This window comes from Stegastes partitus, unplaced genomic scaffold, assembly GCF_000690725.1.
Source record: "Stegastes partitus isolate 25-593 unplaced genomic scaffold, Stegastes_partitus-1.0.2 Scaffold597, whole genome shotgun sequence".
NCBI classification, from domain to species: domain Eukaryota; kingdom Metazoa; phylum Chordata; class Actinopteri; family Pomacentridae; genus Stegastes; species Stegastes partitus.
The window spans coordinates 1-26,286 of NW_007578328.1; the positions used below are offsets into that span (position 1 = coordinate 1).

Sequence of the window (26,286 nt, forward strand, 5' to 3'; positions counted from 1 at the left end):
GTTGTTGTCATGGAAGCCATAGTGACCCTCATTCCTGTCTACACGGTTTGAGTGCCCTCCCCACGAGTGACGTGGGGGTCGTGTTCGGCAGGAGTCCAACAGGTATTGGTTTAGATCTTATGTGGTCCTGTCTGTTGCCAGTCCAAGGTGATTTTGGGGAGCCATGGACTTGTTCAGGTCCTCGAGTTGAGGAATGATTTTGTGCCGTCATTGTTGACGTGGCACGAGACGGGTGGGTGATTAGGCCACGCAGCTTACCACGTGAGGCTCCCTCAAGTTTCATGGTTCATGATCTGATGTTACCTGGTGTGTCTCCTTGCTTGGCATTCCATAGAAAGTCAAGCGGTGTCCGCTACAATAAGTACACATTGTAGTTTTCATATCTCTCCATAACATTGAAATAAAACAAATCTATACGCATACAACTTTATTTACGACACACTTTGACTGTACTGTATCCACCTGCACAAGCATGATGGGGACTCTTGCTGCTATAGATAAATATTCAATATATAAATATATTGTAAAGCAGTTAATGCATTACAATAGTTGTTGCTCCGTTGTTGTTATAGCTCGCTGAAAATATTTCATTACCAAGCTGCGAAACAACATATCACTAACGTATTTACAATTTAGATTTGCCAACTAAAGTCTCAAAAAGATATGGTTCCAGTAGGCGTTTTAATAATAAGCACAGGAGGAGATAGTGTTATGCTCACCAGGCACTCTCCACAGGTTGGAAAGTCATTATAGTTACCAATCATTGTAGGGTGCAGCCTCTGTACACTACATTTGAGTGTGCTGTGCGGAGATTTTGTAGTGCACATATTAGTGGATAAAATTTACAGTTGAGAATTGGAACAGCAGTAGAACACGGCCGATTCACACTGCGAACACAGCTCGTGTCATGCCGTGAGCTCTTATTAAATGGACACATCTGAGAGTGGTGCTGATTCTCTTTTGTATGTCAAGCAAATTATTATATTTCCCAGAAAGTCATACTATTCCTTTAATTTACTGCAATCAAATTTTGCCAGAAGCCATGGAGCACCAGGAGTTAAACACGACATCAGGAGCAGCAGAAAAATAGTCTTTTACCCTGCTGTGTTTTCATTTCAGCCGCCTGCCAAGAACCACAAAGATTAGGCAAATTAGACCAATAAAGGATTGAAGACTGTCTTTGTTTGAAACACTGTTTTGCATACAAAATGGCACAAAAGCATCATGTTCTTAGTAATTTATTGTTGGCAGACTGTGGAGTGGGAATTGATAGGTAAGGACACATGCAGAGATGGTAAGGAAGATTGAAATCATCAGAGAAGCTAAAGGAGTTATTGGGAAGTTTTTTTTTCCGCTTTGAAATACATAAAATCTAATTACTTCTCATGCTCAGCACCCATTTTACCTCGCAAAGGTATCATGTTTGTTCAGGCCACTCACTGCTCGACTTGAAATCAGGCCATCATTTTCTTGATTTCCACAGGAAATTTGAGGCATTAACTTAGAAATCCTTCTATCTAGTTTTATTATTTTGTTTTTTGATATCCATTGATGTGCTTTCAGCTTTTATTAGACTTCTGTCAGGTGTTGTTTTTTACTACGCTGGCCTTTATTGAAGGTCTGCTAGTATCTGTGATGGTTAAATATGGATCTGCACCTCTGGTCTACTTGCTTTTATTATCTGATGCACTGAAATATTGAATAAAAGTACTGAAAGCACATCCGCAGTTCTAATCGTTGGCATTTATCTGACACTCTTAACCGGAGCCAGTAACTATGTTTTCATCCAAGTATTTTATGCAAATGATGACATATTCAATTAGCACTGCTGAATAGAAACAGCCGAGTTTAAACAGAAAAAAGGAAAATCGTCATCGAAAATGCTTTTATGCTCGTCTTAGTCAGAGAGAGAGTTTTTCATCTAGAAAGAAATTATGCAATAGTGATGGGAATGCATTTGTTGAATAAATTATAACCCTGGGATGTTTGCAACCTAATGTTGTCTGAAAAATATCTCTCCACCGCAGCTTTCCAGAAATGCTTACCCCATCTCTCTAACATATCATACATATAAGGGTAGTCTAATGTGTGTTTGTTTGACCCGTTGTTTTTTATCCAGACGGCTGTGACATTATCTTGTGTGGATAAAAACGTTGAGTCATAGTTTCAGCTCTTTGTCCGTTTCTAATAATATATTAGAAACATGTTTGCACAAATGTATTTTAATCAGACAGTTGAAATGCTGTTTGGCAGATCACTGATGCTCTATTTTAAGTGCGTGTCATCTCCCTCGATGCTCTTGTTCCTGCTTTAATATTGAGCTTGTGGAAGGCCAGGTCCTGTTGTTGGCTCAAAACCAAACTGTCCTCAGCACCGGCCTCCTTTTCTTCCCATCTCAACATGATCACAGCTGACATTTAATCTCTGCACTCTACAAACAAGGCTGGACTCTGTTAATGACGCATGCATATGGATGCACCTTCGCCGACAATCAGCAGGACAAATACAAAAATCCAGCTCGGCTGTCTGGAGGCTCAACTCTGATAAGAGCCCACACACATATATTCCTGTCGTATATCGCACACTGCAGGTATACCCTCTTTATGTCACACACATACATCCAGCCCCGTGTCATGTAAGGATGATCTGTGGATGACAGCTGTAATCTAACTCCGCAGATATATAGGAGGCCTGTTTGTGTATTTGTGTGTGTGTGTGTGCGTTAGTTATATACCTTTGTTATCTATGTGTTGCAGATCACGTGTCCGTGGGTGGCCTGGGTGACAGTTTCTATGAATACCTGCTCAAGGCCTGGCTGATGTCTGACAAGACTGACGAGGAAGGCAAAAAGATGTACTATGATGCCCTGCAGGTATTACACACACACACACACACACACACACACACACACACACTGCTGACAGAACATGAAGAAAAAAGCTCCTCACTAAGAGTTGAGATGACTTTGAGGGTAAAACAGACAAGAATTATTCTTAGCTTCTGTCATAGACTTCTCTAGAGCTGCAACAGTTAGCTGATCAAATAGTCAAGTGATCTCGAACTATTTTGATGATCGATTAATCATTTGAGTCATTTTCAAGCAGAAATGCAGAAATATTGGCTGAGTCCTCCCTCTAATTAGTGAAAAATGGTTCCTCTCCCTGTTTTATATGATAGCAAACTGTTTTGAAACATCACTGAGACTAATTACGAGATTTGAAGATACCACCATGAGCTTTAGGGAATTTTGAAGGGAAAAAAATTAACATTTTTACAAAGATTTTTTTTTTTTTGTTGTTATTTTAGAAACTAATAAATCTCTTGCTGTTTCCTATCTGCTCTGTATAAACACAGCCTGCAGTTCAGCCAAAAAGTCATAGAGTTGTTGATCACAGCTGAGTCACTCATGTTGCTCCGAGGAACACAGAATTGTTGGTAGTTTTTACAGGATCCAAATTAGTTTGAAGAAAAAAGTTGGTGAGTTAAAGACTGTGTTTGTGCGGGTTCTGTCTCTGATAAATTGTTTCTTGATATTTGAAACAGCTGTTTAACATTTTCTAATAACAACTGTTGTTTTATTGTTGCTGAAATTACAGTAAGAATAGCATAAGATGTGTGATACATTTCCAAATGTATCACATCTAATATTTTATTTATATTTATATATTATTATGATTTAAATGTATTAAAAGCTTTTGATTGAGTAGATAGTAAGCTAAAATGAAAGCTAAAAATAAAATGAAGTTATTTCTCGTGCATCGTCTCTTCTACTGTATTGATATCAGAGCTTTAATGCTGTTTGCATATTTTTATAACAGAAATAGTAGAAGCCCATCCAAAAAGAGGAGCTCAAATGTCTACTCTTTTATTTATTAGTTTAATGAGAATAAGCTTTCTTGCTGTGTGTCTGACAAGCAGTACTGAGCACAAAACAAATTAACAAATCAATGAGAATACTAACTTTTAACATACTAAATAAAGCGTATAAAGCTTTAATAAGTTTCTCTTCAGTGTTAGTTCACCAAGTTTTAGAAGTATATTTTTTCCTCTGAAAGCCATAATAGCACTTCTGAAATAGAGATCATTTGACAAAGAACTGATCCTTATGAATTCTAATTTCCAATCTGTTGCTCTTCTTCCACTGAGAAAGTGTTGTAGAGACTGATGTACAATCACGCTGTCATTCACTTTCACTATAAATGTATGTGAAAAACAAGTAAATGTCAAGAAAACTGAGTGCATCGTATATAAAGCCTGTAATTTGAAGCTGTTCTTACTAAACATAGAGGTCTGTTTCCAGATGGTGAACTGCACGGATTTCCTCCACAGGGCTTTGCGTGCCTCTTGCACCCTCTGAGTCATAATAAATGCTTGTTGGATAATAGTGGACAACATACGCGAGGGCAGCTTTAGATATTAAAAAGTGGTGTTTCTTTTTTTCTGTCTGCAGGCAACGTTATAGGAATGCAGATATACTTTAAGCATACCATGTGTTGCTCATAACCTCATGTTATCAGAATAAGGATTCTTCTGTAGATCTTGTTTTATTTCATTTCCTTTTTTTTATTTATTTATTTTTTTTGCTTAAAGTTGCGATTTTGTCTCTCCAGTAATCAAATCTTGCACCAGCCAGATAGTGAGTTTGAGCAGATGGAGGGACAGCACTGCAGACACAACTACATGCACATTTGTATAACAAGACAAAGACAGGGAACAGATGAATCTACAGTAACAGGCGTGCTAAACCCCAAGGATGGAGCACACACGCATGCAGCTAGCCTTCCTCTGTTAACACAAATTGTCAACTTAAGTTGTGGTGAGAAGCGATGGGTCTCAGCTGGGGAAAGCTGATTGTCTGTCTTTCTGCAGCATGAAGGGGGTAAAATACACTGTATTGCATGATGACTAAAATACAGAATTAAACATGTAGGGATACTTTACCCATAATCCTTCATGATCTCTGAGGATTGTAGGCATTCTTGTTTTATTTGTCAAACAGAGCCAAGGGAGGAGAGAAGCAGCAGGATGTGTATCTGAGATACAGCAAGACAATAACACAATAACTTTAGTTCTGAACAATCTGGACTGCATTATAGGCTCAGTACATGAAAATGGGATGGCTAACTTTCCATCCAAGAATATGATCCCATCCAGAGCTGCGACATTTATTCCATCAATCGAGAGTTTCAGGGTCAAGCAATTGTTTTTGTTATTTTTCAACTGAATTTCGTAATCTGGTGTTTATCAGCAAAAGAAATCACAGTCATGTTCACCAGCCATTAATTCATTCAGTTATCTGTAGATATATGCAAAAAAGAAATGCACAAGCAGAAATCATATTTTTAAACTTGTGGTCAACGATATTTTTAATGGCCCATCTTAATATTTATTGGGCAGGGAAGACAATGGTCGATATTTACAACCTAAAATATAACAATTTAACCCTCTGAACCCCAAAATCCAGCAGCAGGCTTGAAATACAAGGTGTCGTTTTCAAAGATCATCAAAGTTACACCATTTATCAGAGCCAGAAACTGGAAAAACAAAAATAATTATTGGATTTCATGATCCAATAATGTGTCTTTAAATGGGTAAGCAGTTGTTCATTCTTTGGACCTTGTTGCTCTTTATAGGGTCCCACTTGATCAGTGAACAGTCTAGTGATTGATCACCCATTAAGGGCTACATTTTCTTAAGCCTGATAACGGAGTGAGAAGGAGGTGCAGAGGTCTAGTTTCATCTCAAGCCACTTTCATTATAATATGCTAAAAGGTTATTATGGACTTTTTGCAGAAAAACTACTGCATTCCCCACCTTCAAGTAAGGTTTGGATGAACATCATCAGGTGTGGTGTGCATCGACTGCCAGAGCTAAAAATCACAGCTAGCACACTGCTAAAACCCCTCTGTGTCTTCCAGGCAATAGAAACCAACCTGATGAGGAAGTCGAGCGGTGGGCTGACCTACATAGCGGAGTGGAAGGTGGGGCTGCTGGAGCATAAGATGGGTCACCTGACCTGTTTTGCAGGTGGCATGATCGCTCTGGGTGCTGATGGGGCGCCCAGTGACAAGACGGGCCACCAGATGGAGCAGGCAGCTGAGATCGCCCGCACCTGTCACGAGTCCTACGCCAGGACCGGTAAATGTCCACGCACAATTTCAAATTCACATTCATGTCTTTGGTGTAGTTTTCAGTTTTGATTGCGAATCATATCTTTGTGTATGGAATGTAGAATTTTTCGATCTAACTATGAATGTATATTCAAGGACTGTAGTTTGTAGTCTTTGTCAGAGTCTGATTTAATACCCACAGTTGTTGCAAGGTTTAAGCATTACATATTTTAAAATACTGACCTACTGAATTCTGTATTGCTTAATCCCAAAAAAAATGCTTTTCAAGTTATTTTTGTCATGCTGTATTTAAATTAGAGACATTTTCTCATCTAAAATAGTCACGTCAGGTTGCTCAGCGCTGTTCATGCTCATCACCCTTTTAATTGGAACACTCAAGTGGTCCCACTCTGATTTAACTCCTCTTATTCTATCCAACTGATGTCATATTTTGATGGAATGCAAGATTCTCTTTGCAATCTTCAATCAAAGAAGTGCATTTTTCTCCCTCATTTAAATCCATCCTCAAGTCATGCTCTGACTCACCGTGTTTTAAATGCAGTTCCAGAGAGAAACATTACCACTAGCGATTGAATAGCATTATTCTTTCGAGTGAACAATGACCTGAAGTTTGTGACACTGCTCTGCACTGCGCCCACATACATAACTTATACTCACATTATGTAAATATATGGATAAATGACAGAAACAGTAAACTCCAAAGAAAGAAAATCCACCACAATGATGATCTTCTGTAAGACGATCTTCTTGGGAGTTTTACTGCCAGTGCACACAGATTACATCATACACTTACGCTACCGTTGTATGTAATTCTGCTGAAAATATGGTTCTTTATCTCTACATTATTTTCTTCCATTGTGTAGCTTTGAAGCTCGGTCCAGAGGCATTTCGTTTCGACGGCGGGGTCGAGGCCATCGCCACTCGCCAGAATGAAAAATATTTCATCCTCCGTCCCGAGGTCATCGAGACCTACATGTACATGTGGAGGTTCACCCACGACCCCAAATACAGAGAGTGGGGCTGGGAGGCTGTTCAGGTAAAATATTTCTTAATCAAAATGAAAACTGCTTCTTGTGTTATTTCATGTAATGAGAGCTCAAGAGTTGGGTTCAAAAGAAAGTCAAGAGATTCTGCCCCAAAGTGAATTAGCTGGCAGTTTTCCACATGTTCTAGAAAACAACAAATGAGAAAGACAACGAACACGGGGTCAATTTATTTAACTCAGTTTTATATTTAGCAAATAATCCGCCCCAAGATACAGCGATATTTTAAGTACATAAAGAGCTTGATTGATGTTGCCAGTCACTGATGGCCTTCTTTATCTTTATCTCTTCCTCTCGTCTGTCTCTATCACCGTCTTTCATTTCAGGCCTTGGAGCAGCATTGTAAAGTAGAAGGAGGCTACAGCGGCGTCAGAGACGTCTACGCTCCGACTCCAAACCACGATGATGTACAGCAGAGCTTCTACTTGGCTGAGACGCTCAAGTAAGACACACAAACCGAGCAGTTCTACACACACAGCCTTCACTTCTGTTCTCTTATGATTGTGTTGTCATTGCACTTTATGGAGGGACTGGGACCCTGCAGCCCCAAACTGACAAGAGATGTCAAGTCTCTCACACACAGACACGCACAAACACAAGTTGTCATTCATTCAGACTAAGCTCCAGAGAGAAGCTTGGGTTACAGGCAAGGTTACTTCGTACACACACTAACACACTGACTCCATATTGAGGATTTTTCTAGATGTACGGTATATTTCAGCTCAGAAATTAACTACTAATGCTGGATTCATAAAATATTAGGTTCAGAATTTGGACAAAGATAGAGGAGCATAATGTAAAATCATTTTTAACCTTCAGTATTACTTAGAATTTGCACATTTCTGCTTGTAGAAACTGCTTTTATTCATGTTTTTGGTATTTTGGGTCATTTTTGTGCCCTCATCAGATAGTACATAGTGGAAATCTGAGTGAAGCGGGGAAGTGAAAAGGCAGCAGAAGACGACTGCAGGCTGTTGTGAACGGTGCAGGTTTCAAAACACAGGCCTTGAGCGTACACACAGCGCGTTTGGGTGAAAAATACTGAATGTTAACAATACTGTTTTTGCTTACAATGTAAATGCCACGGGGTGGATACCACAGTCCTATTCTTCAACAGAATAGATCATAATAACAGGCTGGAGACTTTCTGCTTCTACGGCCTCACTGTTGAATCAGAATGTGTCTTTGAAGGCTTTTGTGCTATACTGATAGATTTTTGAGTAAGATCCATCAACGCTGAACGGGAATTCCCCCCCCCAGAGATGCAATAAGATTCATATTTCTTATATACAGACTCTGCTTGCGAACTTTTTAATGAATTTCCTTTCCTCGATTAAAAACGTGGGCCTACATAGATCTGAAATAGTGGAAATATAGTAGAGAAGACAGAAACTGTGAAAATCACCACATGTCCCAACACGCCACAGGCAGCTACTACTTCTCACTCCCTCTTAATAGGCCCTGATATTTTTACTGTCCTCGTGTGCGAGTCTGAGTTAGTATGTGTTAATGTGTGTGAGAGTGTGAGCGCGCAGCCACAAATGGCTTCTTAAATGTGTTGTCAGCCGCACAGTGAGACGTCTGCTGGCTAATAAGACTTTGTCTCTCCAACTGTGTCCAGGAAGACAGTCTGTTTACAGCATGAGGACAAGTCTCAACTACAGTTTAACCAGCGGGCAAGTGTGTGCTTGTGTCTTTGTGTTTTTTCTGTGGACAAAGGAGGAAATACTGGAAAAAAAAAACTTGCTTGATCATGTTGTTTTGCTGAATGTGGTCGGTATTTCTCACGTGTCAGCAGTGTTAGAGAGGTCAACCCAGGCACAGTGACAGCTGCACAACACTTTCATTTGTTCCTCAAGATTGTTTTTGTTAATTGCAGGTGCTGGCAAAGCGTTTGACTTATTTCAAAAGCTGCAATTTCTTTCTTTTTACTTTGGAAAATTTTATGTAATATCATTATGCACTGAGAGTAGAATTGAGTTTATTAAAATTGAAATTTGTCAGAGAGCAAAATTCAGCTTCTATCGCAGCCGAGTGATTGAACATGATCTAGTTTTTGTCTTCAGTGGACCATTCTGTTTTGATTTATGAATTTTCATTATTTTCAAGTTTGCTAAAGAACAGAAAAATGGAGAGGTTAAAATCAGCTATATAAGACCCAGCAACACAGACAGACAGAATACACTTAAGGCCACACAGGTCTGTATATTATATGAATGCTGTATTTTGGTACAGAGTACAGATGTGATGTTTGCTGTAGTACAGAGAATCAAACATGAGTGTTAAATTGTATTTGGAATGCATTTAATATTTCAAAATTAGATAATTGGGGAGAAAGAATCTGAAGAAGGTCTGCTTTTTAATTACTCTACTCTGAATTTTTAAAACTATTATTCCAATGTCAGGGCTATAAATCTTTTTTTATTCATTTGTGTTTATTTATTTCTTATCAATGGGCAGATTAACCTCTATCACAGTTTTCCAGGGGCCTGAGTAACATTTCAAATTATAATGCCTCGTTTTGTCTAACCACCAACCTTAAAACTCCAAGATATTAAATGTGTGATTGTAGAAGACACCAAATCCTCGAATTTAAACAGCAGCTTTTTTGTATTGTCTTTCTTGGAAAACTACAAGAAAACAGTTACTTGAAATTTAAATTTGCACAAAAGCTAATATCAAATACGTCTATTGAAGGACCAGTGTGTGTGCTGAGATTCTACTCCTTTGCACACTTGCACATAGATAGCTCAGCTGCATGTATAGTGGACGCATAGTTGTTTTAAATTGTGCTACTTTTTGTCCACTCGGAGGACACATTATCATATGTATCATAAGTGCAGTAGACTGGAGTATATGTAGTCTGCACATGCTCACTACTGCCCTCATTGGATAGTAGATGTACAGACACAAATGTTAACCCGGCACATGGAAGTTCGCATTCAGATCCACACAGACTTTTACAGACATAGATAGATAATTAAACTTACATCACTCAGACCGTAATGGCTCCCTGTTGACTTGTATAGCCTCATGGATGCACTGTACATGTTGCTGCATCACTACGCTTGTAATCAATGAAAGTAGCAGCACGAGCCATGACTGGAGAGGTCAACTGATATTGCACAAGCTCCGTGTAAAACTTGTTGTTCCACAGCGCTGTTCTGAATTCAGAAACGGAAGACACAACAATCCCAAGATGCAAGTTTACCATCTTGTTTTGCCTGAACCCTACGATGTACACACAGTGCAGGTGTAGTCAGTAAAACAGTTCCAAGACAATATCAGTGCATTTACAGTGTTACACTGTAGATAGTTTCAGTCCATTGAATGGATTAGAATCCCTTGTGGATGCGCACGTGTGCAGCTGCAAACACCATGCATGCATATAACCCAATTATAATACATGCAAGCCAATCAGTGTCTATGTATTCTGTGCATACACACTACTGCTCTTACAGCACAGTGAACATGGACTGTCAGACACAGACCTTGGAATGCTGACGGACTCTCACAGACTTCAACAGACAATGAAAATTTAAGTCACTTGGACCCTAGCCCTGCACATTCGCAGATGTGGAAAGTATAACACTGACTGTAGTGGCGTTTATGAGAGAGGTTTCAGACTGCAGCTAAAACCCTCATCCCTCCCTTTCAAAGTGTGTAGGAGAACCTAGATTAACCATCAGTTCAGCATCCAAAAGTGAAAGGCCCTCCTCTGTGCCACAGTAGAGACATGGTGATACAGCATCCCTCTGTGGACATGAAGGACTTATTCAAAGCAAGTGAAAACACAATGATTCATAGTTCCAGGTTACAGTTTTATCTACATAGCACCAATTCACTGCATCCTCTAAGTCATCTCTTGGCACTTCACACAGTGACTTGCAGACCACGCAATACTAAATCATAGACAGAAACCCATTAATGAGCTTTGAGCAAGCACCTAGTGACAAATGAAAACATAATTATGAAAACTATATTCAATTAATAGGGCTTCCTAAATCCTGCACACCGGTTTAGCTCGATCATCAGTGGAGCTCACTGATGACCGGTGCTGCTGGATGAATTTGTGATGAAAGAGCAAACCCTCTTTGTTGCTCTTTTTCCTGAGTTTCTTCCAAATTTATGGTCCTCTCTGTTTCCTTTGCCTCCATCTAAATTATATTTGCCACTCCTGCATCCTCCCTCTCCCTCCCCTTGCTCTCGTCCTCCTCTCCTCTTCGGCTTCTTATCATTTTCCCCCCACAGCAGACAGCTGTTGACAGGAAGTCAAGGTTAGCTTAACAGAGCCTGAATGGGGGCGAGGTGCCATCCAATCCAGCTTTTTTATAGGCTGTAAATTTTAACAAGCGTCACCTCTACTCCTGATTACAACACACACACACACAAACTCACAACAGCACACATACACGCTCACTCAGAGTGAGATGTTTGGATTCCTTTGGCAGAACAATTTCTAGAGAAATATTTCAACATTAAAGTGATCTTTTCTTTCCTCTGTTGACCATCAAAAAGTCCCAACATGAAAGCGAGATATGGATATTTTTGTAGACAGAAAATTTAATCTTTCCAGGGAATGTGACACTAAAAGAGGACAATGAAAATGTCTCATTAGCATCCTCTCACATTAAAGGCCCCCCATAGACGAGGGGGAAGAAAAATAACTGACCACCAGTGTGGATACGAACAATAATTACCTCATCAGTCAAGCTGCATCATATCCAAGATTTCAGAAGTGGACCTCAGAGAGAGAAAATATCAATCCCATTTAGCAGCAAACCCATAAGTCTAATCCTCCTAATGTTACTGGGGGTCCTGGCATCACGCAGAGCCACTTCCAGTATTCATCTTCCCACTGCTGCCAAGGACACGGCCATACTTCACACCGCTGTCTGCCTTCAATCACTCGCTGCTTTCTAGCTGTTTGCTGGCAGGCAGAGAAGGACGGGGACTTATTGTGGAGGTTGAAGGCTACCTGGACAACCTCTGCTGAATCATTAGTTTTACTCAGCTGACACATTGTTTTTAGCCTGTCTCCTTCTTTCTCCCTTCAGCACTTCTTTTTTTACCCTTAAAAAACAAATCCTTATAGAAAGCATTTAGTTTTTATTTATTGATTTCTCTTTTTCTTACTCTTCGTGATGCACTCTGATTCCACTGGACCAGCAACTGTCCTAAAACTCTTTATTTGCTTACGTTTGTACCGCTCCTCTGATGGATAATGCTATTTTAGGGCTATTTCATCAGATCTGACAGCACTGGACCGCAAAATTTCATCACTTCAAGTTTCATAAACTGGTGTGAGCCCAAGCCTCCCCCACCCTCCGCTCTCAGTTCCACATCTGTCTCATCACTTTTTTGGCACGACCACCAATAAATATTGCAAAAGCTGAACACAACTGGAAATAAACAAGACATGTTCATGACGAAATGAGGCATGAATTCAAAACATTGGATTTCCCCCACCCGAGATTCAACTGGAGACACTCGCTGCTTGAAAACAGATAATCATATGGAACGTACTGCAGATTTACAATTGTGACTTTATTTTTGATGATTTATAGCAAAATTCAGCTGCGGTTTGACAACAGACCTTAATCCAAAGTCCACTTGAAAGCTTTCCACGGAGCTTTCAAACACATCTGTGGTTGATGTTGAAATCTTAAGATTTTTGTTGAGCAATAAGACTGTGGGCATCTCCAAGCACATCTGTTAGTTTTCCTCATATAGGTGTGGCACTGTTACATGGAGGTAGGATGGACCAAGTGGAAAAATACGCGAGTGGGTGTGGTGATAACAAATAAATGCACCATAACTCATACATCTCTGAATGAATCATGATGATAACGACTCAACAAGCACACTTCTCCGAGAGACAATACTGGAAAATGTGTTCACACTGGTCAGTCACAACATTACAACTTTGGTTGTGTAGCTCCTCCTAGTGCTGCCCAACCAGCTCTGAATTGTCACACCTTGGATACAGAACCTCTGGAGGTGTCCTGTGGTGGAATTGGGACATTGGCAGTAAATCATTCAGGTCCTGTGGGTTCCAGAGTGGAGCCTCAGTGTTTCCGGTGCATCTCTCAAATGCTCAGTCAGATTGTTATCTGGAGACATGGAGGCCTGGTTAATGCCCTGGGCTCTTTGTTGTGTTCCTTGAGTAGTTGTTACAGTATGTCAGTAGATGCAGACCAACATGTTGTTGTGTTGGTATGTTTAAGAGCCAAAACCAATTTTGATGTCAAAATAATGAATAACACAAATGGTAACCCACAACGTTATTGAAATGCTTTGTTAATTTATCTTTTATATATGTTTAATTTAAAGAGAATCTTTAAACACGGGGCTGCAACGGTTAGCACCGTTGTCTCACAGTTAGAAGATCCCCAGTTCACATCCCAGTTAGGACACTCTGGATCTTTATGTGTGGAGTTTGCATGTTCTCCCCGTGCAGCGTGGGTTCTCTCCAGGTTCTCCAGCTTCCTCCTACACAGTTCAAAAACATGTTGAGGTTAACTGGTGATTCTAAATTGTCCGTAGGTGTGAATGTGAGTGTGCTTGGTTGTCTGTCTCTAAGTGTAGCCCTGTGATAGACTGGTGACCTGTCCCCACGACCCTAGTGAGCATTAAGTGGTGTATAGATAATGGATGGATCTTTAAACATTTATCCTCATGCCTGCATTCTTAAAGAAAAAGGTCAGATTGTATTAAGGTCTATAAGAAACTTCGCCTACATCTCACTTGATTTGTTACTTCAGTAAACATTTTTCTAAAGAGTTTATGATGTCAATCACTAGTTTTGAGATTTTCTGAATACAGCACAAAGCTTATTTTGTAAACTAAGCTTCCATGTAGAATAAAGCAGACTATAAAACAGGGGTATTTTTTTTAAGGTGGGGCTACGTTGTGATTGACAGGCTGCTACTACGTGTGAGTAGTCTCCTCTGGTTTCCCAGTCAGATGAACTGCCTGCTTGTTAATCAGGTTTGAAAGACCAACATGATGAAGGCCAATTGCCAAACTCAAGGTTTCAAAACAGCAATCCACAAATCAGTGGATGACATCACAATCCACGTCCATCTTTTATATACAGCCTATGTGTGTTACCATGTCAAAGTAACGTATAATGAATCCAGCAAATGTCAGGAACCAAAGTTTCCCTGACTTTATACTGTGACAAGACAATCAATGATCTACATTTAACCTGTCAGTGATTTTAATCTTGTGGCTGACCAGTGGAGATTCTCTTTGCAGATTTGGGTAATCTGGAGAGAAATTAAGATTGTGGTTATTTACATGTTTGTGTGTGTACAGGTCTTGGAAGTACAAGTGCAAATGTTCTTAAAGTTGTACAAGCAAGTATGAGCAAGTTTAACAGGGAAGATAAAAAATAAAATAAAATTCTGAAGTGTAAAATATAAGTGAGCTTTCAGTACCTCTGTACCGCTTTGCTTTACCGTATTAGCTACTATTAGCATAACAAACCTGAGGCCATGAAGTTGTTCATTTTGACATTTTTACCAGACTTCTACTGGGAGCTTCTGATGTATCAAAATAACTTTTTCTGTGGGATACTGTGTGTGTTAAAGCGTTTCCTTGTTTGTGTCCTCCAGGTATCTCTACCTGCTGTTCTCTGACGACGACCACCTACCGTTCGAACACTGGGTCTTCAACACCGAGGCTCACCCTCTGCCGGTCATTAGGAAGGATAAAACAGACAGACCCAACGACGTGGAGTAGTGGACCTTCCTGCGCTGACAACCACAAACAAGTGCGAGAACCTCTGATCCTGTATATCTGAGCCTCCAGTTGTCTGCCTGAAACTGTTTAGCCACTGGGAGCCTCCAGTGGTTACAGATGCCTCTTGATCGGATTTCACTTTAGATTTTGGATGGGATCAAAACAGCATCCAAGTGTATTGGAGCTGAGTTCTCGCTGTAGATTCCAGTTTGATTCTTTTTGCTTTTGATTTTTAGCTCTGGTTGATTCCAGATGCTGACCTGACACAACACATTCACTGCTGGATAACGTGATAGCTCATCAAAGTGTAATAAATCCTCCCTCCACATGAGTTTAAATCCATAATGTGGTTAATTCTAAGATGATGCAGTGATAATCACACTGGTTTTTCGTGTTCTTGCATTATAACAGTTGTATTTCTGAAGATATCATTTCATCAAAGTGCAGTTTATTTCACTGGTAAGCTTCGTTTCTTGTTTCTGCTCATTCAGAGGGACAATCTGAGCTATCACATGATTCATCAGTGGTTTTGTTGTTAGTAGCTACAGCTCCGTCTGTACTTTTGAGGAGACCTGACAAACATAAAGCAGCCGTCTCCCTGATTTGGATATCATGGACCCCAGTGTTTGGGCACCGAACCCAGAAAGACCTCCGTCTCTCGACTGAGGATCACAAGGCTGACTTAATGAGCTCAGAGACGCTCAGTTCACTTCACATGCGTCGTCTTTTCCTTCTGCTGTACCGCTTCAACATCTGAAAAGGAACCGGTTGTCTTGCACCAACGCTGGTGCCACCACCACTCGATTTCAAAGAGACGCTGGGAGTTCGCTTTTCTAAAAAAAAAAAAAACGTGGTTGTCGCTGTAGGAGTAAAGTAAAGACGCAGCACAACCCGAGCCTCTTTTATAAACCCACAGAACTTTAGACCTCTGCTCCCCCTCATTTTACCTGAACACCTGACTGCTCCTTGTTTCCTTCCTCTGAGTTCGGTGTGACACGTCGACCAGCCACACCAGCTCTCTACCTGCCAGTAACTTCACTTTTCCCCCATGACGTTTACACAAAGCTATCCTCCTGCTTCTGCTTCTGCTTTATCTGTATCTGTCACCTGCTTTTGGATTTATTGGGATTTATTTCTCACATTTGCACCAAGGTTCGACCAGCACAGGCATTTTAAAGCTGATGTCTTTTCTTTTTTTTTTTAACGGGCAGCAAACATTTGTGCTCATTTTCCAAATTCTCATCTGTCTTTTTTTTATAGTCTTTCTCCATTTCCCTCACAGAAATTACACATTTTGCACTCACTGGGACTCACTGATCATGATTAGGGACTTTTGAAAGAAAACTAGAGAATGGACCAAAAAGGCAAAAAATGTAAATTTTACCTCACTTTGGAGGAGCTCTCGAACATATTCTCGTATTGGGCTGTAGCACTGTGTCAGTGATTATTCCTGAGGTGTGCCCAGCATGGTGGGCAGACTGAGCACTGGATATCGAGAGAGTTCAGAACATCCTCCTGGGTAATGATGAATCAAAAAGGTGTGAATGATGGAGAATCTCCTCAGACAGCCTCTCCTCATAACACATAGTTCTTGCAGTGGGAACAGTCCAGATTTTGGGCTGCAGTGGATTTGGGTGGAAAGCATGAATTGGCCTTCCGTCAGCAGATGTTTGCTCAGCTGAAATAAAGCATGGGGATGTGTTGGACTGTGAAATGTCCTGTAATTGTAACCTCTGGAAAGAGCTAGTTAGTGGACCTTGAATAATATTTTTTAAATGATTACATTTTTGGCAAACTATTCCACAAGTCAAGGAGAAACTTTTACATTTAAAAGTTTTCCTTGTTCCCTTCTTTTGTAGTCTGAAAAAGCAATTGTTTGTATAAAAACTGAACTTTAAGACCATCAGACACTGAAAGTTTCCACTAAAGTGCTCACTGGCTAATCAAATTCATCAGCAGGCCCATGTATTGGTCGAACCCTCTTTTTCTCTGTAGTATTGCTTCTTCCTCTTTCCGTCCTCGTAGTCCAGCGTAGAGCAGGCTGTAGATCTTCTCTCCTCTATGAGGAGATGCGGACACTCGACTTTGCTATAATACGTCACCTTCACACACAGAAGAAGCCATACTGATGCTACACAGCTTTACCATTCTGTCATTGAGTTTTGTTCTTTTCATCCTCCATACACACACACACACACACACACACACACACACTCGAGGCTGTGTGACTGTGTTGCTGCTTTTGTTGCCGTTCCGCAATTCCAAGTCGCGTTCACTCGGTTATTTAGTTGAATTTCACGGTAAAGGTTCCTCCTGATGCCACACAGAACCGTAGCCACATTTAATCCAGTTTAGTCTTCGATCTAGTGCCTTCACTGTTGAGAAGGAGGAGGGAGAAGCAGCTCCCGCAAACACAAAAGAGTTTTTAAAATAGTATTGCAGCTTTAAGTAAGTTCCCCTGATGAGGATTATACCAAAACGAGACATGGATTAAAGGATAATTCTACTTTTTAATTTGATATTCAGAGTAACTTTGGTGTGAAGATAGCTCAAGAGTTGGTGGAAACTTTTTGGCTTCGTTGCGATCTGTGGGAGATTAGACCACCAAAAGTCCATGACAGGAGGTCAATATTGAAATAATATATGCTTATACTATTCTTTCTCCTGAGTCCATCATCTGTGGAAACAACAGCTTTCTAAAGATCAGTCTCCTGTTGTTTCCTTGACTACACTGACACCTAGTGGTGAGATATTCCTATTGCAGTCTGCATGAGACCTGGGCTAAATGACTGCTGTCTGAAAAGGCAAAAACATTATGAAATAGTCACTTAAATACATAAATAATTAGGTTTTGGTAAGAAAAAAGTGTTTGGGGGACAATTAGTATATATTTATATTGTATATTAGTCTTTGTCACTCATGTTTTCGGATGTTTTTGTCAAAGTTTTCAGTAATTACAAGACGGTGATATTCTGAGCTCTAAAAACAAAGAGAAATCCTATAACTGAAGAGTAAAAACTGATGCTTTCTTGTTTTGCCAGGTATTCACCACTTTGAGATGGCAGATGGGGAGTCATTAGAGATTCCAGTCAACAACAGCATCACTGTTTGAAGTAGTTTCAATTTATTTACTTCAGAACCAGTGGCTGAACTGAGCGACAGTTTCAACAACTCGTGTTTTTCGCTCAGCAGGCTAAAACACACTTAGCCCAGGTATCTCAAAACAGAACAATAAATCTGAATGAAACATCATTTTCTGGCAAGATGCTGTTTTTCCCCATGTTTTAGGATCGATGCTTTTACTGACTCCCACCCTGCTTAACTGAAAGGACCAACAGATTTTCATCAGATTTTTATGTTCCCACACATTCAGTAGTTTGCTGCTACAGAAAGATGCTAAGAAATTATAGTTTACAATCACAAGATGATTCCTTTGCAAAAAAAAAAAAAAAAAAAATAGAGCTTTGAAAAGAGGACAGAAATAGTTCTTTGTTCCAGTGGTTGTGCTGCAAATAGTATTTTTAGAACCAACTCAGTCCCACATCTAACTGACCACTGCTAAATTCCCAGATTTTATTTACTGTTTTCGAAACCAAATATAACGAGTCCTCCCCATGTTTCTACCAACACTGACATATCATTCAGCAGGACTTCCTGTTCAAACTGAATATAGTGTTGATTTTCTGAGCTGTGACAAATCCTTCCACGTTCTTTATATCACTGTACAGACGACAGTGTCTACGTGTTGAATCTGTTTCGTTTAGTTAGAGTGGCATTTATTATCCATGTGATGATGTATTGTAATGGTTGATTTTGCTGATTGTGTTAATTTATTCCGTAGTAGTGAACCTAGGACTTAGAGGTGTTGGGAGTCGACCCCGAGGTGGAGCTGCAGAGGAGAAAGGCTGGAGCCTGAACAGAAACTGCAGGTTTATCTGCCTGAAAACACAGCGCAGGTCCTGGTTGTTTACAGGTCCTGTGTCTGTAGATTTAAGGTGGTCTTACAGCAGTAGTACGAAGACATATAGATATATATATATATAAATGCTGTATGTGGTACCTTTACATTGGTATTATTAGCAGAAGACGTGTCAGAAAGAGGGCAAAGAAACCACCAGGGAGTCAATCAAACAACCTTATAGGGAGGATAGGAACTGTATGAATGTACCATCCAATGTGAAGTGAAGAATATTTTATATGCATTTTTTGTCTTTGTTTGTTCACTTCAGTGTGCTTTTGTTTTGTTTTTTTGTTTTTTTGGTTTGATTTTTTATCTTCGGAAAGCACAAAAAGTTGAAGCCATGTGTGCAGGCAGAGAGAGTGTAGCAGAGACGGAGAGCCGAAGCCTCTGGAGGCTGAAAGACGCAGCGACAGCGGCCGGTAATGTAGGAAATGATCCAAATCTGCCACATGAGGTGTGTCAGTACGTCGGGGATACACTTTATAGTTTCTTTGCTGGGTTTTCTTTTTTTTTCTGAGGATGTGACACACAAACTTTTTTTTTTTTTTTTTTTCTGAGGATGTGACACACAAACACGGACATGTGGGAATATTTTACAGGATAAAGTGTTCATCTTTCACATCTGATTTGTTCATCGGTGGTGGGAGCTGATAGCTGAAGATTTACAGTATGTACACATGTGGTGAGTTGTTTAAACATTCAGTAGCTCAGTTTGACTGTTGGGAATTAAAAGTACAGATAACAAGAGCTGTATTTTGACAAATTGCAGCGTGACTTGTCCAAAACGTCGTTCTGACCGGTTGAAACTGCTGATCAGAACGATGCAGAACCAGAGATTTGTTTGGTGGAAATTTACATGGCGCTCAAACAGCTTGTGCCGAAGTATGTGTGAAAAGCAGGTCACCTCCACCTCCATTTAAACCAAACTACAGAAATCTAAAATGTCATTTGACTTCAACAAAATTCTAATTCAAGATATCTGTAATTATATTTTGACTGGGGACAATTTCAGCTTGACAAATCACCATTCTGACCAGTTCAAATTCAATTTAAGATATCTGAAAAGGAAGCTGTAGATATCTGAAATTAGAATTACAACAAGTCGTAGTTTACCAGCAGAAATCTGCAACTGAATTATAGATTTCTGCAAAAAAGAGAAACAAACAAATGGTGAAAGTGACGTCATTTGCGCTGGAGGAATGACTCTGTGGATATCTGAACTGTTCTTTTTAACTGGACAGAATTAAACGACTGATATGTGCAACACAAATGCTATTAAATGTTCAGCAGCTCGCCACATACGTAGTGTTTCTGACGGTTTGTGATCACAGCAGCATAACTCTGCTTCACCTATGATCTGATATGTTCATGGCTCTTCTTTTGATGAAAATGTAGAAATCATTTCACCGCATTAGGCCAGAGAAAGTTTGTAATGAAGGAAAGTGTGATTTTTTTATTTTTTTTTTAGATTGTCTAACACAGTGGTTTATTGCAGCAGAGTGTTGGTGTTATTTTGCTGCATCATTGGGTTTAACCAGGTACATTTAAAAAAGATCATGTTGGTAAATGTTAAGATGCAGACTGCGGGGTGTTTGTTTTTTTTTGTTGTTGTTGTTTGAGGTAATCAGTGGTATAAATAGGATCATTAGATAAGTTTACATAGAACGCCTTCGTCTCTGCACACTGTCGGGTTTTTTTTTGGATTTGATCAATGAATTGTTTCATGCAGTCCACATTTCTCATTTGGTCCCCAAAAAGATTCAGTTTGCAGTCATCTAAAAAAGAAAAAAAATATGCACTCAAGTTGGAGAAGTTGCAAGGAGACAACGATTGGAATAATTATTTAAGTAGTAACAGCTGATCAATCTTGTCGATTGATTCCTACATGAGTTGTTTGACCTTCTCATGACCAGCTGTAGAGACACACATACCTTCATTTGAATCAGTTGAAGTATCAACTGAAACAGTGTGTCTGAAAACTCCATGCAGAACTCCATTTAAAAAAACATCTATTTTATGCTACATTGTAGCGTGACGGTACTGATGGGGCCTAGATTTAAATTAAGTCATTTATTCGTTCTGATGATTTTTGACCAGTTAGAGATTGAAACGTTGTAGTAATGTGGGGGTTGTGTTTTTATCTGCAGTAAATGTGATGGTATGAGTAAGGAGTAATTATTGGAAAAATAGTTAATGGACATTTGAATGCTAAGATTTGTTAGTGCAATCTTCAGTCTAAATTAGATTTTTAGTGCATTTTGAGCATTATAAATATGTTAAGATAACTGTGTGCAGACATATTATGGAAGCTTAGATTCTTAGAAACATCAGTCAGGTGATTCAGACTTAAAGGGCTGATCCACTGCATTTTCTCAAGGAGGGAGTCAGATTTTATACGCCCTACATTTGACTAGATTTCTCTCTGTAGGTGCCCTCCTCGATTTTAGAAATGTACGGCTTTGTTTCTCTCATGTGTCACTGATCTGGTCATTTCACTACCTGAACAGGGAGGGATTTCGAATGTCTTTGGTTGTGCATGTGAGCCGGTAAGTCTGCTTTATCTTCACATCGTGTGACATCAGGTTCAGTCTCATATGCAGACTTTATTTTGTTTTCTGTTGTTTTTCATGAAAAGGTTAAATTGTCTTTGGTGATTTTCTGAATATTGTGTTGCGTTCCAATGCCTTTCTATTAGTGAATATTAAAGGAGAATGCCGCCCATTTCAGGAATTCAAAGTGAAGTTGGTCCTTGTGAAAATGCACCACGTCTCCAGACAGAAACTTTGTCGTATATCACACTGACACCATATGTTTTCCTCCTCCAGTGGTAAAGACCACTAAATATTCCTGACCTGTTGTGGGACTCAAATGTTCTGAATTCCTTAAATGGCTGCCATTCTCCTTTAAAAGGGTTTAAATGTGTGAAACCAACCTCAGAAATGTATCTGTACAAAATATTGCTGATAATCATTCCATTGCACATAGTTTACTTTGCATTTATATGCAATATTTTTAATTTTGTGGGGAAATTTGTTTTATTGTGTTAATATTATTATTGAAAAAAATGTAAATATTCCATTCCGGCAAATGAGCCGTTCTACATTTATATAAAAATCTTCTGAGCTTATGGATTAAAATGATATTAATGAGCAGCAGACTTTTTAATAAACTATATTTGTTACACTTCTATTGTGAATAAAAAATCTTTTATTAAGTGGTGTTTTTGGATTGGTGTTGTGTTTTCAACCAGCAGAGCCTTATTTACCAACCGTAGTTATTAAGGTGTTTGATAATAAGCACGCTGATTAGACTTTACATTGATTTTAAAAATTATAATGTAATTACATGTAACAACCTCAACTTGACATTAAGCATTTTCAAAATAAGAGCACAGCATTAATGTATTTTCTGACAAGCTTGTTTCCTTCATTAGCCACAACCCAAAAGTTAGTTGATGCTGAGGTCCATTTACGTCGGAGACCAGAGCTGAGTGTGATGCCACACCTGAGCTGACCGCGATCCAGTACAAGTCGGAACATGACGACGCACACCTCCAGGAAAGCCTTCGTTATAGGTTAGTCATTATTAGAAGTATCTCTGGATAATATCACATTGCACTGTATTTCAAAACCACAGACTGTATATAGAAGATGGACATCGCTTCCAGGTCTGAGAAGTGAAGCTAATGTAGAATGGCTTAAAGCTGTATTCTTTCTAACAGCCAGCAGGGGGCGACTCCTCTGGTTGCATGAAGAAGACAGATTGTATAGAAGTCTATGAGGAAATGAACCTGCTTCTCATCTGATCTGTTACCTCAGTAAACATTTTCCTGATGAGTTTTTATGGACTCACTCATTAGTTTCAAGTCTACTTCAGTACAACATGGTTTTCAGTTGGTAAATTATGGTCCCATTTAAAGTCAAATAGATAATAAAGCAGGGTATGTGTTAGGGTGGGGTTACCTTGTGATTGATAGGCTGCTACTGTGTCACCATGGGCAACATGTTCTCAGGTCTCAGTCAGATTCACCCCTCATTCAGTACATCTTTTTCTAAACTTCAGACTTCATAATCAGCACCACTCCCAACACAATCACTCACATAATGACAGGGAGCCAACTGTCATGTGCAATAAACCCAAGTGCAATTAATTCATGCAAATATTCTTAATTTTATGTTCTTACTATCCTTTTGTTCTTCTGTTGTCCTCATTTATATTCTGTATATAGTGTATATAGCTTCCCTCTTTAATTTATAGTTGTGTTTTCTTGCTTTCCTTACTGTCACTTTGCTGCTGTGATGTTGCAGATTTCCCTTTGTAGGACTAATAAAGGATATTCTATTCTAATATATTCTAAACAGCCATATAACAAGAGCTAAATTCCAAACTCAAGGCTTTAAATCAGCAGTCCACAAACCAAGCGGTGATGTCATGGTCACTACGTCAGTCTCACATATACTGTGTTTGGATGTGACTCAGGCAAAATTCATGTTCACACACAAAGTAATGTATTAAAGCTTTTATATGTTACGTCATGTGCATTCGCATTATATCCTTTCAATGTAATGAAATAGCCTCAAGTAGCGTCAGCTAATGTGGCATTTATTGTTAACTCACCATTCTTGAGTAGAGTGTCCATACATCTACTGTAGCTAATGTGTGATGACTTCACTCGTAGCGCAGTGCTGTCGTCCATGGTCAACACAACCTCCACAAGTGAGCAGTACAAATAATCATAAATATAACAGAGTGGCCAGCGAGCCAAGTCCATCTTCTCAAACAGCTCATTCAGCGTTGACTGTGTTTCAGTAGCTACAGGAGGTAAAGAGGTGACTGCCACACTGTTATGGTAAATAAAACTACCATAGACTGTATACAAGAGATGAACGTAGCTCTGGTTTGTGGACGACCGCTGTGAATCCTCCAGGGTGGAATTTGGCCGAGTTGGTCATTTAAAAGCGATTGTGAGGACTGAGGGATGGATCTGATTGGACAACTCCAGGACACAGTGATCCAGTAGGGACCTGTCAATCACAAGGTAGGCCCGCCTTACCCGAACACATACCCTGCTTTAATCATCTATTATACGCTAAATGGGATGGTAGGTTACAAAATACTATCATGTCGTATTGAAGACGTCTTGAATCTAGCAATTAAGACCATAACCTGATTAGGTAAGTGTTCACTGAACCAACAAATCAGCTGAGATATAGAGTCATTTCCTCATTGACTTATATGCAGTCAGACCTCTTTGTGCAACCAGAGGAGTCGTCCCCTGCTGGTCGTTAGGAAGAATGCAGATTTAAAACACTTACACTACATCCAGCTTTTATTTACACTCTATGAAAATTATTACTTTTTCTGGTTGAACTTTATTGGAAACATCTGGGATAATGTGAATACACAGGTCAATGAATTATGTAACATCGCTTGCGTCTTTCTAAGACATTTTAATGTGGAAATGTTACATGTTTAAATGTCTCCTATATGTGGAAGGAATGACATTTAATGCTGCTAAACAATAACAGCTACTCAATTGAAAAGCTGCCGTAATTCATCTGTGATATTGTATTCGACGTGATAAAGAGCACAAAGAAGCCATTGAAATGTTTGTCGTGTCCTCTGCTTCTCTCTGACTATCTGCCTTTACAGAGAAACAATGAAGATAAGCATCGCGGACTCCGAGGCCACTTAATTTAATTTTTGTTTTTCAAGACTAATTCTGGCTGTCTTATCTCTCCACTGACAGACTCAGAACATTTTTCTTATCAGCCTGAACCACTGGAGTGGGACAAGAGTGAGACAGCAGAAATAAGAAAAGATTATTTGGGACAATTGTTCATCTTTATCCTCTCTACTCTCTATCACAAAGATAAAGACAATGCTGTCCGTCCGCTGAGATCATCCCTTATTGCTTTCAGAGGACTGCTGGCGGTCCAGTCAAAGAGTTTATTCTCGGAGACTTTACTTTTTTGTGAGGTGTTTTATATCCATCTCACAGGGAGCTGCTGCACTGAATGTAAACGGATGATTCACACAACTGGCTGCGGTTTCAGAGGAGAATCTCTCGTAACTGTGATGCATTTATTATAACTTATCGCCATGAATGTCAGCAAGCCTCCTTCAGGATTAGAACAAACAATTACTAACGAGGACACATCGAGACGATCAGGTTGAGATCAACTCAGAGCAAGAAACCAGAATGTAACGTGGCAAAAGTCAATAATGGATTTATTTTATAGGCTAATAAGCAGAAATACTGTTTTATATCACACACAATGAGGCTTTAGTTCACTTTTTTATGATTATTTTTTTAATTAGTTGGGGGATCTAAAATGATTTCTTAACCTTTCAATGTGAAAAATGTACAATAGCGTTTAATCAAGCAAAAGTTACAAAATGATGCAGAAAACACATTCAAGAATGTCCACGTACATAAAGTGTCAAAACTGTACCATAAATATGTTTCGTGCTGTTGTTCATAATGTATAAAGTTTGCATATTTTTATTCCTACAGCAAAATCTTTCTTGTTTTTGCTGAAGACACCAGGAATAGTTTGCAGAACTGAATCCAACTCTATTGTAACCTCAGTGGTAAATGATTCTCTTACTTGCTGCCTTCATTTTTACATCATTCTAGCTTCTTCTTTGTGACAGATGTTGTAAATATTGTTTGATTTAACCTTAATACTGTGTCACTTGTTTTTTTAGCATTACTTTATTTGTGCACCTATGTTGGGTCATCCTGCTCGAGTTTTGTAATGCTGTTGTAACGTGAGGTTTACCTGCTTAAAGACCATCTTCAGTTAATTTTTTTTTTTTTCTTTTTAAACCTTGTTAACATGTCCAAACGCTGTAATATGCTGGAGGACGTCCTGCCAACTGCTAGGGTGGAACTTTCTGTTTCACTGTTCAGTCGTTCCATTACTAATCATCAGGGGCCGTCTGCTCAACCATCTGAATTATTTGAAACTTTTCGAACATAAACTTTTGATTTTTAAAACGCTGTCTGTAATTTAGACATTATTATATCTAGTACTTTCTGATTTTTTTTATTTTTTTTTTAACAGTTGCCCATCGACCCACTTTCCACACATTTTTCACATATTGAAATTTGAGTCTGTTTGAACGACAAAATCTCAGGAACTGTCAAAGATCAAAGCTTGAAATTTCACAGTTTCACTTTTTTTTCTCATCATGCCATTGAATCAGAATCTGTAATATTGGGCAAGTAGTTTATATAATCTGATTATTAGTGAGTTAAAATATGAAATAAAAATGTGGACGTCGTCAGGAAAGTAACATATTTGGCGTCACATTTACAACAAAGTGGATCAAGCAGAAGTCAACTCGTGACATGTAGCTGCATGTGACTTCATAATATAATAATACAAAGCAGTACATA

General features: G+C 39.2%; 1 protein-coding gene across 1 annotated transcript; it reads left to right on the forward strand.

Moving 5' to 3' along the window:
• Positions 1 to 2,756: 2,756 nt before the first annotated feature.
• Positions 2,757 to 18,373, forward strand: LOC103362732 (mannosyl-oligosaccharide 1,2-alpha-mannosidase IA-like; the record flags this gene model as incomplete). The annotated part of the gene is made up of 5 exons (XM_008289182.1): positions 2,757 to 2,872; positions 5,919 to 6,138; positions 6,995 to 7,167; positions 7,501 to 7,616; positions 14,794 to 18,373. Coding segments are annotated over 5 exons (752 nt in total), but the record flags the coding sequence as incomplete, so codon positions are not given.
• Positions 18,374 to 26,286: the final 7,913 nt, after the last annotated feature.